Here is a 15,192-nt window from a genome sequence, read left to right on the forward strand (position 1 = left end):
ACACATCAACCCACTGGCAATAACGATGGTATTCATTAGATGCTTCCAGGCACTGTACTAAGCGCCGGGGCGGTGCTTCCGGGCACTGTACCAAGCGCCGGGGTGGGTACAAGTTCATCGGATCTGATGCAGTCCCTAACCCACACGGGATTCATGGTCTAGAGCACCATGTTCATTCATTCATTCGTATTTATTGAGCGCTTACTGTGTGCAGAGTGCTGTGCTAAGCACTTGGGAGAGTACGGTACAACAATAAACACATTCCCTGCCCACAACGAGCTCACAGTCCGGGGCAGGGAAGAGACAGACATCGATATAAATAAATGAGCACCCCCTCCCCAACCCCCACCCACACTGGCCCTCTCAGGGTCGCACCTGGAGAGTTTCCAGAACTCTACCAGTCACAGCTATGGGAGGGAGAGTCAAGCAGAGGCCGGTCCATTCCATTCCTAGCTTGGGCAGTGGCTACCGAGTGGAAGGCCATTTGCTACAAGTCAAAACTCACCCACGCTGGGCAGCAGCAGCATGGGAGAAAGTCGAGGGCGGAGACTTTGTTAAATGCACGGAAGGTGGCTATGGTAAACCATTTCCATATTTTCACCAAGAAAACTGGATCCACCACCAGAACAATTGTAGGTGGAGAGCGGGGCGTTCTGGGAGAGATGTGTCCGTGGTGTCTCTGTGGGTCGGAAACCACTCGACGGCATAAGACAAGACCCGCAGTGGAGAGTAGAAGATCGATTGTGGGATGGTTCTTTAAAGCCCCACTCCTGCAGGGCCAGGACTCTTCCCGTCAGTACGAGGGATAGATGGATCGGACAAGATCTCTGATGAATGGGAGCCCTTAATTAAAATGCCAGAATGATGGCAGGAGGCCTGAAACCCAACCCCCAAGTGTCTCGGCTCTTTTCTTGAAGCAGGTCAGGTGGGTTTGGGCCAGCGATCACCGCCACAACTGCCTTCTTTAGTTTCAGCTGACGACCACGTCTCAGGTATCGGTGCAGGGCCCTGGCAGTCATTTCTCGTCTCGAGCGTTCGCTCCGATTGATCTCCAGGTAGGGAACCTGCAGGCCCGTAGCTGCAGCTCACTTTTAATGCTGCAGTTCAATTAGAGGTCAAAATAATAATAATAATAATTATGGTATTTGTTAAGCGCCAGGCACTGGGCTAAGCGCTGGGGTGGATACAAGCAAATGGGGCTGGACACAGTTCCTGTCCCGTGTGAGGCTCAGTCTCCATCCCCATTTTACAGATGAAGTAACTGAGGCACAGAGGAGTGAAGTGACTTGACCGAGGTCACACGGCAGACAAGTGGTGGGGTCAGGATTAGAACCCATGACCTTCTGATTCCCAGGCCCCAGGCTCTATCCACTATGCCATGCTGCTTCTCAAGTTACCCATCCTCACCACATCCAGCAGGAAGAAACTGTGGTTTGAAGGCACCCGATCAGCTCTCTCCCACCTACCTGTCTATTCTCTTCTCCCATTTACACCACAGCTAACAAGAATAATAATAATAATAATATAATGATGGTACTTGTTAAGTGTTTACTGTTACACTTCTTACCATTCTAAGTACCAGGGTAGATACAAGTTCATCAGGTTGGACACGGTCCCTGTCCCCCATGGGGCTCACATTCTCCTCTGCCCCTTTGTAGCTAGCCTATGCGATGGGCCTTGTTCTTATCTCTCCTCCTGGAGATCCCTTGCCCCCAACCCTCCCTCAATCCCAGAATTTGCTTCCCCTTCAAATCCAACAGACCGTAGCTCTCCCCTATCTTCAGAGCCCTTCCGAAAGCACATCTCCTCCAAGAAGTCTTCCCTGATTAATCTCTCCTCCCCTCATCCATATCCTCCGCATCTGCCACATCAGCACGCCTGTCCTGGCTCCTCACAACTGGTATTACAGTATTCGTTAAGCGTTTACCATTTACTGTGCACTGTCCTGAGTGCTGGGCATCAACAAAATTGAAACCATCAGGTGTGATCTCCCTAAAATCTCCCCTGCTCCTCTTTAGTCCCCGCCCCTCCACCCTCTTTGACTCTGTTCCCTGCAGTAACTCAAGATGAAATCTCTCGCCTCCTCTCTAAATTTATCTGTGCTTCTGATCCCATCCCATCACACCTTTTTGAAGCACTCGCCCCCGCCTTCTTCCCTCCTCGACCGACATCTTCAACTGTTCACTTTATAACGGCTACTTCCCCACTGCTTTCAAACATGCTCGTGTCTCCCCATCCTAAAAAAAAAGACCAGCAAACCTTCCCTTGACCCCACGGCTCACTCCAGGTTTGGCTCCATCTCCCTCCTACCATTCCTCTCCAGACTTCTCTAGAGAGTCGTCTACACCCGCTGTTTGGCCCAAGTTCTCGGGAAAGAAACACTGCCAGGAAGATGTTTTCATCCTTTGAGCGGCCTTGGATTGTTCAGTGGAAAGGGTGACAACCCACCTCTTTCCAGCTGGACAGAGCTGTAGATGCCCTAATTGTTGTTAATGAGATTCCCCACCTTTCCCCCTCTCCCTAACTCTTTATGCAGGCCCTCAGCAAAAGGCTCATCTTTTACATCTAGTGTATTTGTTTATTGTTTCTTTTGTCATGACCATAGAAGTTGGCCAGCCAAAATGAATGCTGCCAGATCTCCTCTCACCCAAGGAGAGACATGAGAAGTATTTATCAATAATATAATAATTACGGTACTTGTTAAGCATTTACTATGTGCCAAGCACCGTTCCGTTCACTAGGGTAGGTACAGGTTAGTCAGGTTGGACACATAAAGCTCACACTCTTAATCCCCAGTTTAGAGATGAGGTAACTGAGGCCCTGAGAAGTGAAGTGACTTCTTCTCCGGATGCTGCATCCTCCCCTTCTGGCTTGGCTCCCTACTCCGGTAGTAATAATGGTAATCGATCAATCAGTCGTGTTGATTGAACACTTACTGTTGCGCAAAGCACTGGACTAAGCATTTGGGAGAGGACAATATAACAGCACGGGTAGACACGTTCCCTGCTCACAAGGAGCTTACGGTCTAGAGGGGGTAATGATAATGATGGTATTATTAATAATAATGACAAAAATGATAATAATTGTATTTAAGTGCTTAATATATGCCAGGCACTGTTCTGAGCACCAGGGTCGGTACAAGCAAATTGGGTTGGACACAGTCCCTGTCCCAAATGGGGCTCCCAATCATAATCCCCATTTTGCAGATGAGGTAACTAAGGCGCCCCACTCTGGGGACGGCACCTGGAGAATTTCCAGTCCTCTAATAGTCTCGGCTCCAGGAGGGATAGTCAAGCAGAGGCCTACCCACTCCATTCCTAGTTCGGGCAGTGGCTAGCGAGTGGAAGGCCATCTGCTACAAGTCAAAACTCACGCATACTGGGCAGCAGCGGCATGGGAGAGAGTCGAGGGCGGAGACGTGAGTTCACTGCGCAGGATGGAGGTGACGGTAAACAACTTCTGGATTTTTACCAAGAAAACTCTCTGGATACATTACCAGAACGCTGGCACATGGAGGTGGGGAATTCTGGGAGAGATATGTCCCTGGAGTCGTGATGGGTCGGAGACGACCCGACAGCATAAGACGGGACGACTGAGGCCCGGAGATGTAAAGCGACTTGCCCAAGGTCACACAGCAGACAAGTGGCGGAGCAGGGATTAGAACCCAGATCCTTCCGACTCCCAGACCCGTGCTCGATCCGCTGGGGCATGCTGCTTTCCTAAGCACTATGGGCCAAGCACTGGAGTCTTCCAATCTCCCTTCTCACCCAGAGCACCGAAGCAGCGGGTGAGTAGGCAGAGAGTGGGCTGGTCTTCTGGTCTTGTGCAGATCACAGGTGATTTTGATGCACCATCCTAGTATACGACATCCCTAGATTATTATTGTTATTATTTTTTTAACTGAAGACGCAGAAGTTGCGAATCAATGGAGGCCTTCCTGGAAAGCCACTATCTTCACCAACAGGAAAGCGCATTTGGCCGTTAGCTTTTCAAACAAATGTCAAAGCTTTCATCTGCCCTCCCCGCCCACACTTCCTGTATCAAAACACATGTACGTGGTCTTTTAAGCACTGCACTCTCAACAGACACAGTTTGTCCGTTTGCAGCCAGAGCTGCTGAAAGCAAATAAATGGAGTCCGAACCTGCAACCTGCTTTGATTAATGCTGGGTTCTGAAGAAATCCAGAGAGAGCCCTTTGATCACACCAGAGTTCTGATCTTGGAGGCTGGGCTCCATGGCTGAGCGCAGTTTCCCCCCCCCCACCCCACCCCGCAATGTTCCAAATGGTTGGATGATTTTGCAGGGGTGGGGAGCCCTCAAAGATGGACTGCCCCACGTGCAGGGGATGGGAATTCTCCCGTGCCCCAGTTTTCCCATCTGTAAATTGGGGGTAGTAATACCTGAACCCTACCTCGCAGGGGTGTTGCGAGGAGTAAATAACTAAATAAGGTAAGGTGTTTTGGTAATAAAAGCACCACCTAGAAACACCGGTATTATTATTTCCAGCAGGTAGCACAGTGCCTGGCACACAGTAAGCGCTTAACAAATACCATCGTTATTATTAATTCTGAGGCCCAACCTGTGCTCACCTCCCAGAAAAAGGGTAGCCCGAACCCTCCAACTTGAACCTCCAACATGCTCACAACCCCAGGGGCTGGGGAGTGGGGAGAGTAGGCAACAGGAAGAGGCCGCTAGGGTTTATGGGTGAGTTACTTTTAAAAAAAAAAATAGTATTTGTTAAGTGCTTACTAGATGCCAGGCACTGTGCCAAGTGCTGGGGTAGATACGAGCTAATCAGGTTGGACACAGTCCCTGTCCCACATGGGGCTCACCCCCGTTTTACAGATGAGGAAATTGAGGCACAGAGAAGCGAAGTAATAATGATAATAATTGTGGTATTTATTAAGCGCTTACTATGTGCCAGGCACTGTACTAAGCCCTGGGGTGGATACAAGCAAATTAGGTTGCACCCAGCCCCTGTCCCACGTGGGGCTCACAATCCCCACAGATGAAGTTACTGAGGCCCAGAGAAGTGAAGTGATCTGCCCAAGGTCTCCCAGCAGACAAGTGGCAGAGCCGGGATGAGAACACGGGTCCTTCTGACTCCCGGGCCCGGGCTCCATCCACTAGGCTGCGCTGCTTCTCGTCAAGCGCTTAGTGCAGTGCTCTGCACACAGTAAGCGCTCAATAAATACGATTGAATGAATTTTTAGGGTAGCTGCCTGATCTCTTCCTGTAGACTTTCAGAGTGTGGTTTCCCTCGCCTCATGGGGAGCACAGTCTTCTCCCAGTCAATCAGTTGATCAGTGGCATTTATTGGGCGCTTACTGAGTGCTGAGCGCTTGGGAGAGTACAGTTCAGCAGAGTTGGGAGACACATGCCCTGCCCACATGCAGCTGACAGTCTAGAGGGAGAGACAAACGTGAAAACGAATAATGGATACGGACATAAGTACTGTTTGGGGCTGAGAGTGAGGTGAAGAAAGGGTGTAATTCCAAGTGCAAAGTGAGTTAATAATATTAATAACGATGATATTTAAGCTCCTACTATGTGCCAAGCACTGTTCTAAACACTGGGGTGGATACAAGCAGATCGGATTATTCATTTATTCATTCATTCAATTGTATTTTTTGAGTGCTTACAGTGTGCAGAGCACTGTACTAAGCACTTGGGAAGTACAAGTTGGCAACATATAGAGATGGTCCGTACCCAACAATGGGCTCACAGTCTAGAAGGGGGATTAGACACAGTCCCTGTCCCACACAGGGCCCACAGTCTCAATCCCCATTTTCCAGATGAGGGAACTGAGGCTCAGAGAATAATAATAATAATGGCATTTGTTAAGCGCTTACTATGTGCCAAGCACTGTTTTATGCACTGGGGTAGATGCAAGTAATCAGGTTATCCCACATGGGGCTCACAGTCTCGATCCCAATTTTCCAGATGAGGGAACTGAGGCCCAGAGAAGGGAAGTGACTTACCCAAGGCCACACAGCAGACAAGTGGTGGAGTCAGGATTAGAACCCGTGACCTTCGGACTCCCAGGCCCGGGCTCTAACCACTATGCCGTGCTGCTTCTGTGTTAGCTCCTTTGGGCCGGGAAACAACAGCTAGTGGTTTGAAGCCCTGTCCGTCCCTCAGCTCGGCAAACCATTTCTTTATTTACCCACCTAGTTCCGGGAAGCTTGGAGCAACATTCAGTCGTATTTATTGAGGGCTTACTGTGTGCAGAGCATTGTACTAAGCGCTTGGGAAATACGAGTCGGCAGCATATAGAGACGGTCCCTACCCAACAACGGGCTCACAGTCTAGAAGGGGGAGACAGACAACAAAACAAAACATGTAGACAGGTGTCAAAACCATCAGAATAAATAGAATTATAGCTATATGCACATCATTAATAAAATAGAGTAGTAAATATGTATAAGGAAAATGAATAGAGTAATAAATATGTACAAATATATACAAGTGCTGTTCAGAGCGGAAGGAGGTAGGGTGGAGGGATGGGGAGGAGGAGAGGGAAAAGGGGGCTTAGTCTGGGAAGACCTCATTCCGCCCTTTAGAGGCAGGTCAGGGTAGAGAAATCAGCCAAATGACAGAGTAGAAAACTTGGGCGAATGTGTCTGTTCTATTGTTCTAGTGTCCTCTCCCAAGTGCTAAGTACAGCGCTCTGCACACAGTAAGCGCTCAGTAAATACGATGATTGATTGATTAAATAGCATCGACCAGCCGAGAAGCGTGGTCACTCACTCAAGGTCACCTAGCAAGTCGGCATCAGAGGCCAGCAGCTAAGCTCATGGTTGGGACGGGGGGACACGTTATTTCAGACTCGCCCAAGTACTTAGAACATTCATTCATTCAATTGTATTTATTGAGCACTTACTGTGTGCAGAGCACTGTACTAAGTGCTGGGGAAGTACAAATCGGCAACATATAGAGACGGTCCCTACCCAGCAATGGGCTCACAGTCTAGAACAGTGCTCTGCACCCAGTCGGCGCTCAATAATCTCACCGATGGATTGATTGACTCCCCATGCAGTTGGCAAAATGGTCTGTTTATCATGTTCTGTTGGTGGGACACGTCAGTCTAGTCAGGCAGATTTTTTTTTTTTACCAGCCCCAGGTATTTGAAAGCAGCTTTTGTCAATGCTGTACTTTGCTTTCTTTGCGGAAGGAACATTTTGTGATCGTTCATATAATGTATAATTATATTTAATACATAATAGTGATATCAATCTATAAGGGAAGCAGCATGGCCTAGTGGAAAGAGCCCCGGGCCTGGAAGTCAGAAGACCCAGGTTCTAATCCTGGCTCTGCCACAATAATAATAATAATAATAATAATAATAATAATAATAGCATTTGTTAAGCGCTTACTATGTGCAAAGCACTGTTCTAAGCGCTGGGGGGGATACAAGGTGATCAGATTGTCCCACGTGGGGCTCACAGTCTTAATCCCCATTTTACAGATGAGGTAACTGAGGCTCAGAGAAGTTAAGTGACTTGCCCGGGGTCACACAGCAGACATGTGGCGAAGCTGGGATTTGAACCCATGACCTCTGACTCCAAAGCCCGTGCTCTTTCCACTGAGCCACGCTGCTTCTGCCACTTGCCTGCTCTGTGACCTTGGGTAAGTCACTTCACTTCTCTGGGCCTCGGTTCCCTCATCTACCGAATGAGGATTCAGTATATGTTGCTAGCTTGTACTTCCCAAGCGCTTAGTACAGTGCTCTGCACACAGTAAGCGCTCAATAAATACGATTGATGATGAGGATTCGAAACCTGTTCTCCCTCCTACTTAGACTGCGAGCCCCATGTTCACTAGCAGTTTTCTCTCCTAATAATAATTATTATGGTGCTTGTTAAGATCTTATTATGTGTCAAGTACTGTTCTAAGCACTGGGGTAGATACACGGTACTCAGGTTGGGCACAGTCCCTGTCCCACGAGGGTCTCAGAGTCTAAAGTGGAGGGAGAGGAATTTAATCCCCATTTTCCAGATGAGGTAACTGAGCCCCCGAGAAGTGAAGTGACTTGCCCCAGGTCAGACAGCAGACAAGTGGCAGAGCCGGGATGAGAGCCCAGGTCCTCTGACTTCCGTGCCTGGGCTCTTTCCACTAGGCCACCCTGCTTCCCTCCTCCCGATGATGACGGTATTTGCGAAAGTGAAGTGACTTGCCCGGAGTCCCACCGCAAGCAATTGGCAGAACCGGGATTGAATCCCCATTTTGCAGCTCCTCCTGAGCTGTGATGGTTCCCTACTCTCGACTCTTTTGCCTCTAATCCATTGCTCACGGGGTTTTCTCTGAGTGGAACTTCCTTCTCTTTATTTTGTGTTTCTCTTTGTCACAGGCCAGTTTAATGAACAATATCACGACCAGTGAGAGACTCATCCAGAATCTACAAGGTACCTTTTATGGCTTTTATACCTTTTATACCTTTTATGGCATATAGAGACGGTCCCTACCCAACGGTGGGCTAGCAGTCTAGAAGGGGGAGACAGAGAACAAAGCCGAACATATTAACAGAATAAAATAAATAGAATAGATATGTACAAGTAAAATAAATAAATAAAACATATTGTGGGGATTGAGTCGAACGAGCAGAAGTGCTTTAAGGAGAAAGAACCATTCCCTGGCGTGACGAAGTTCAGAACAGCAGAGGGCCAGTGTTCCCCACCTCCCCACCCCCTCTTCTTTCTCAGCTTCTCTTTGTTTAGAGCATCACCAATCAGCGTGAAAGACTTCAAGGGATTCTAAACTTCCAACACCATCCCGTCTTCCTGGGAAGAGTGTCCGGGAGGCTCCGTCTGTTCTAGCCATCAGATTTCAAGGGCTGGGGACCTTTTGGGGTCCCTGCCCTCCTGGAAAGTGCGGGGGAGGAAGGCAGCTGGCCTGACACAGCAAAGTGATCAATCGATCAATCAACGGTAACGACAGTAAGAAAGAGCCCAGGATGGGTTAGCCCACGAATGTCCACTGTACTGAGATCACCAAAGCAAAATTGATTGAGGGGCCAGAATGGGAAATGCTCAATTGATTGATGAGAATTTATTGAGCACCTACTGTGTGCACAGCACTGTACAGAGCACTGGGAACGGTACATTAAGAGTTGGCAGACTTGGTCTCTGCCCCCACCGACCCCAAGGAATTTATAATCAGTGGGAGGAAACAGATACTAAAATAAATTGCACCCAGGGACACCCGCCTGATCGAGTTCTGAACTGTCAGTTCAGAACTGGGCCAGAATCATGAAGAACTGATTTGCCTGGAATTCAGGGAGGAAATAAAAGCCTGCTCCCCAGCCTCTCTCTCCTCTGACTCAAAGAACCCCCCAAGGTGGCAGAAACACCAAGTACCCATCAGAACCCAAACTGCCCCACATATGGACATAACATACTCTTTTCAGATCCCATGCTTTCATCCATTTACGCTACCAACAGGGGAGGAACTCAAGAAGAAGTCACAGAGTGGCCAATGAAATTTCTCAAGTTAACTGTTTCCCATGACTCCTCAATCCTTTTTTCCTCCCCTCATAAAGAGCCGTCCACATTCTCCCCTTTCTAGACTGTGAGCCTGTTGTTGGGTAGGGATTTTCTCTATCTGTTGCTGAACTGTACTTTCCAAGTGCTTAGTACAGTGCCCTGCACACAGTAAGTGCTCAATAAATACGACTGAATGAATGAATGAATGAATGGATGGCTGCTTCTTTCAGGAACCCACCTTGCGGTCAATTAGTCAGTTGCCTTGATTGAGTGCTATGTTCAGAGCACTGTGCTAAGCGCTTGGGAGAGCATGATATAACAGAGTTGATAGATGTGTTCCCTGCCCAGTCATTCATCAGAGACTAACTTGTAAGGGGAGGAAGGAGGCGGAATTAGGGGCTTGTCCTCTAAATCAGTGAGTATTATGGTATTTATTAAGGGCTTACTATGTGCCGAGCACTGTTCTGAACACTGAGGTAGGTACAGCCTGATTACCTTGTATCCCCCAGCGCTTAGAACAGTGCTTAGCACATAGTAAGTGCTTAACAAATGCCATCATTATTATTATTACTATTACAAAGTAATCAGGTCAGAAAGAATCTGTCCCACATGGAGCTCATGGTCTAAGTAGTATTATCATCATTATGGAATTTGTTAAGCGCTTACTGTGGGTCAAACGCTGTTCTAAGTGCTGGGGTAGATACAAGTTAAGCAGGTTGGACACAGTCCCTGTCCCACATGGGGCTCACTGTCTAATAATAATAATAATTATGGCATTTAAGTGCTTACTATGTGCCAGGCACTGAACTAAACGCTGGGGTGGATACAAGCAAATAGGGTTGTACACGGTCCCTGTCCCATAGAGGGCTCACGATCTTCATCCCCATTTTTGCAGATGAGGTAACTGAGGCCCAGAGAAGTGAAGTGATTTGCCCAAGGCCACACAACAGACAAGTGGCAGAGCCAGGATTAGAACCCATGACCTTCTGACTCCCAGGCCCAGGCTCTTTTCATTAGGCCACATAGCACTGATTGAGGAGGAAGAATCCAGAGACTCCTTCAAGGCCACTTTTCACTAAGTGGAGTCCATTAAATGGGCCACCCTGCAAATGAAAAAGTAGCCTAACTGTCTTTCTCCTGACTTCCCCCAAGAAGCAGCCATCTCCACCTAGCACTCACCCCCTTCTGCCATTTGGAACTTCATTTAACAATAATAATATTAATAATAATAATAATAATAATGATAGTATTTGTTAAGCACTTATTATGTGCCAAACACTATTCTAAGTGCTGGGGTAGATACAAGGTAATCAGGTTGTCCCACGTGGGGCTCAGAGTCTTGATCCCCATTTTCCAGATGAAGTCACTGAGGCACAGAGAAGTTAAGCGACTTACCCAAAGTCACACAGCTGACAAGTGGCACAGCCAGGATTAGAACCCACGACCTCTGACTCCCAAGCCCGTGCTCTTTCCACTAAGCCGCACTGCTTCCCATGAGTCCTCTGTAAAGGCATGAAATTCTGTGAGTCCGAGCTGGCTCGGGGAGGCAGCGGGGTTTAGCAGATAAAGCCCAGACCTGAGAGTCAGAAGACCTGGGTTCTAATCCTGGCTCTGTCCCCTGTCTGCTGTGTGACCTTGGGCAGATCGCTTCACATCTCTGGGTCTCAGTTCTCTCATCTATAAAATAGGGATAAAGACTGGGAGTCCTATGTGGAACATGGATTGTGTCCAATCTGATGAGCTTGTATCTACCCCAGTGCTTAACAGTGCCTGGCACATGGTTAAGTGCTTAATAAATGCCATTAAAAAAATATGTCCCCCATCTGAGTGGCAGGCACCGCTCCTGAACTGTTAATAATAATAATAATAGTAATGGTATTTGTTAAGTGCTTACTATGTGCCGAGCACTGTTCTAAACAGTTTTGAGGGTTTTGTGTCACAAAACCCCACAAACTCTGCTCCTCCTTTTGCATGCCTGGTCGGGCTGCCCTTTCTGCTTAAACCGAAATTGGGTTTGGTGAGTGAGAAGATAGCAGATTAAGCCAGGGAATGAAATTAGCCCAGGCTCCTCATTCATTCATTCATTCATTCATTCATTCAATCATATTTATTGAGCACTTACTGTGTGCAGAGCACTGTACTAAGCACTTGGGAAGTACAAGTTGGCAACATATAGAAACGGTCCCTACCCAACAGTGGGCTCACAGTCTAGAACGGGGAGACAGAGAACAAAACATATTAACAAAATAAAATAAATAGAATAAATATGTACAAATAAAATAAATAAATAGAGTAATAAATATGTACAAACATATATACATATATACAGGTGCTGTGGGGAGGGGAAGGAGGTAAGGTGGGGGGATTGGGAGGGGGAGAGGAAGGAGGGAGAAGTTGGAATAGAAGTGGGAGAAGGATGATGATGATGGCATTTGTTAAGCACTTACTATGTGCAAAGCACTGTTCTAAGCGCTGATAATAATGGTATTTGTTAAGCACTTACTATGTGCCAAGCACTGTTCTAAGCGCTGGGGTAGATACAAGGTAATCAGGTTGTCCCACGTGGAGCTCACAGTCTTAATCTCACAGTGTTATTACAGATGAGGTAACTGAGGCCCAGAGAAGTGAAGTGACTTGCCCACAGTCACACAGCAGACAAGTGGCGGAGGCTGGATTAGAACCCACAACTTCTGACTCCCAAGCCCGTGCTCTTTCTGCTAAGTAAGGGATGCGGTGTAGTGTAGCTCGCTCCCACCAGCTCTGCGAGGGAAGATAGTGGGAAGGTAAAATGTCTGCACTGACCATACATATATGTGGTTCGTATGACCGTTTGCCGTGCTGTTCGGGTCACGGTCCACCTTAAAGGCCAGGCATTCTGCTGGGTCCGATGCCTCCCTCTGCTGGTGGCACAAGGGAAATGCACCTTCCGGGCTTTGCAGGGAAAAATTCGGGGCGCCTTCCAAGTCAATCAATCGATGGCATTTATTGAGCGCTTACTGTGTGCAGAGCACTGTGTCTAAGTGCTTAGGAGAATCGTACTGTATTGAAAGAGAATTGTAAGAGAATAGAGAAGCAGCCTGGCCTAATGGCTAGAGCCCGGGCCTGGGAGTCAGAAGGACCTGGGTTCTAATCCCGGCTCTGCCACTTGGCTGCTGGGTGACCTTGGGCCAGTCACTTCGCTTCTCTGGGGCTGTTTCCTCATCTGGAAAATGGAGATCAAGACTGTGAGCCCTAAGCGGGATGGCGGCAGAGAAGCAGCATGGCTTAGTGGATAGAGCACGGGCCTGGGAGTCAGAAGGACCTGGGTTCTAATTCCGGCTATGCCACTTGTCTGCTGGGTGGCCTTAGGCAGGTCACTTTACTTCTCTGGGCCTCAGTTGCCTCATCTGTAAAATGGGGATTGAGACTGTGAGCCCCACATGGGAACTCAATTTGTAACCACCCCAGTGCTTAGTACAGTGCCCGGCATATAGTAAGGGCTTAACAAATACCACAGTTATTATTTAAGCACTTAGTACAATGCTCTGCACACAGTAAGCGCTCAATAAATACGATTGAATGACAGGGACTGTGTCCAACCTGGTTATTTTGTATCTACCCCAGCGTTTAGTACAGTCCCTGGCATATCGTAAGCGCTTAATAATAATGGTATTTATTAATGACTTACTTAACAAATAACACAATACCACAACAATTAACATTTGCTTAACAATGACCACAATTATTATTATTATTGTTATTAGAATAAACAGGCACATTCCCTGCCCATAATGAGCTTACAGTCTAAGCCAACACTTTTGTAAATCGGGGTGCCTGTGAGGAGAACGAGTAGTGATGAGTGGAGGAGAATGATTTGAGGACTGAGAACCTTTCATGCACCAGGCACAGTACGAAGCGCCAGGGTAGATACCAGCCAATCAGGTTGGACGTAGTTCATGCCCCATTTTGGGGGAGGGGGAGCTCAGTCTTCCTCTCCATTTTCTAGATAAGGTAACTGAGGCCCAGAGAAGTGAAGCGACTTTCCCTAGATCACCCATCAGACAAGTGGAGGAGCTGGGAGGACCCAGCTCCTCTGAATCCCAGGCCCGAGCTGTTTCCACTAGGCCACTCTGCCCTTTTTCCTTCCTCTTCCCTTATAATAATCATAATAATAATAATGATGGTATTTGTTAAACACTTACTATGTGCCAAACACTGTTCTAAGTGCTGGGATAGATACAAGGTGATCAGGTTGTCCCACGTGGGGCTCACAGTCTTCATCCCCATTTTACAGATGAGGTCATTGAGGCACAGAGAAGTTAAGTGACTTGCCCAGTGTCACACAGCTGACAAGTGGCGGAGCAGGGATTAGAACCCACGACCTCTGACTCCTAAGCCCGGGCTTTTTCCACTCAGCCACGCTGCTTATGTGTTCCTTCTCTCAGGTCTTGCTATTTGAATTTTGAATTTTTTATCCTCAACTGACTCTTCCATCATTTGCATCCAGAACATTTTAAAGACCTGCAGAAGAATTACAGCAAAATCCAGCAGGAGGTGCTTCAGTTTCAGAAGAATCAGACCAACCTGGAGAGGAAATTTTCCTATGATCTGTAAGTTTGGTCATTTTAATTTTTCCCTTTCTCACCCTTTTCACCTGACTGGTCCGCTAAAGATGCTTTATGCTTAGTCGCTTATCAGTATTCATCCAGCGTTTAGAACAGTGCTTTGCACATAGTAAGCGCTTAATAAATGCCATTATTATTATTATTCTTTCATTCACTCAGTCGTATTTATTGAGCACTTACTGGGTACAGAGCACTGTACTAAGCGTTTGGGAAAGTACAATACAACAATAAACAGTGACATTCCCTGCCCACAGCGAGCTCACAGTGTGTGTTGTGGCGGGGAGGCCAGGGGGAGGTGGCGGTCGTGGGGAGAAGACAGACATCAATACAAATAAATAAAATGGCAGATGGTGATGATGATGGCATTTGTTAAGCGCTTACTATGTGCCAAGTACTGTTCTAAGTGTTGGGGTAGATACAGGGTAATCAGGTTGCCCCACGTGGGGCTCACAGTTTTAAACTCCATTTTACAGATGAGGGAACTGAGGCACAGAGAAGTGAAGTGACTTGCTCAGTCACCCAGCTGACAAGTGGCGGAGCCTGGATTAGAACTCACGACCTCTGACTCCCAAGCCCGGACTCTTTCCACTAAGCCATGCTGCTTCTCTAATGACATGATGATGATGTGATCTGGTGTGAGCTTAGTGCAGTGCTCTGCGCACAGTAAGCGCTCAATAAATACGATTGAATGAATGAATCTGAGTAGAGAAGTGGGGATTAGTCGGGGAGAGCCTTCCTGAGACATGGCTTTTGGGGAGGCTTAGAACCAGCATGGCCTAGTGGATAGAACCCGAGCCTGGGAGTCGGAGGACCTGGGTTCTAATCCCGGCTCCGCGACGTGTCGCTGGGTGACCTCGGGCAAGTCACTTCACTTCTCTGGGCCTCAGTTCCCTCATCTGTAAAACAGGGATGATGACGGGGAGCCCCTTGTGGGATTGTGTCCAAACTGATTTGCTTGTATACACCCCAGCGCTTAGTACAGTGCCTGGCACACAGTAAGCACTTAACCAATACCACAATTATTATTGATATTACTACTGAGCGGTGGGGGAGACACGAGTTGATCGGGACCCACGTGGAGCTCACGGTCCAAATAGGAGGGAGAA

The 15,192-nt window shown here is 47.7% G+C and overlaps 1 protein-coding gene and 1 non-coding gene across 2 annotated transcripts in view; both read left to right on the forward strand.

Annotated features, from left to right (window-relative positions):
- The window catches only part of GOLM1 (golgi membrane protein 1), a 70,671-nt gene that overhangs the window by 41,257 nt on the left and 14,222 nt on the right, over positions 1-15,192 (forward strand). Inside the window, exons 4-5 of the mRNA XM_038769689.1 lie at positions 8,351-8,405; positions 13,969-14,071. Coding sequence (XP_038625617.1) covers positions 8,351-8,405; positions 13,969-14,071 — 158 coding nt within the window. The remainder of the gene's footprint in view (positions 1-8,350; positions 8,406-13,968; positions 14,072-15,192) is intronic.
- LOC119948477 lies at positions 358-495 on the forward strand. The gene has a single exon (XR_005456870.1). It is a non-coding gene; the product is annotated as a small nucleolar RNA SNORA7 (small nucleolar RNA).

The sequence above is a fragment of the Tachyglossus aculeatus genome, chromosome X4 (genome assembly GCF_015852505.1).
Source record: "Tachyglossus aculeatus isolate mTacAcu1 chromosome X4, mTacAcu1.pri, whole genome shotgun sequence".
Taxonomy (NCBI): Eukaryota; Metazoa; Chordata; class Mammalia; order Monotremata; family Tachyglossidae; genus Tachyglossus; species Tachyglossus aculeatus.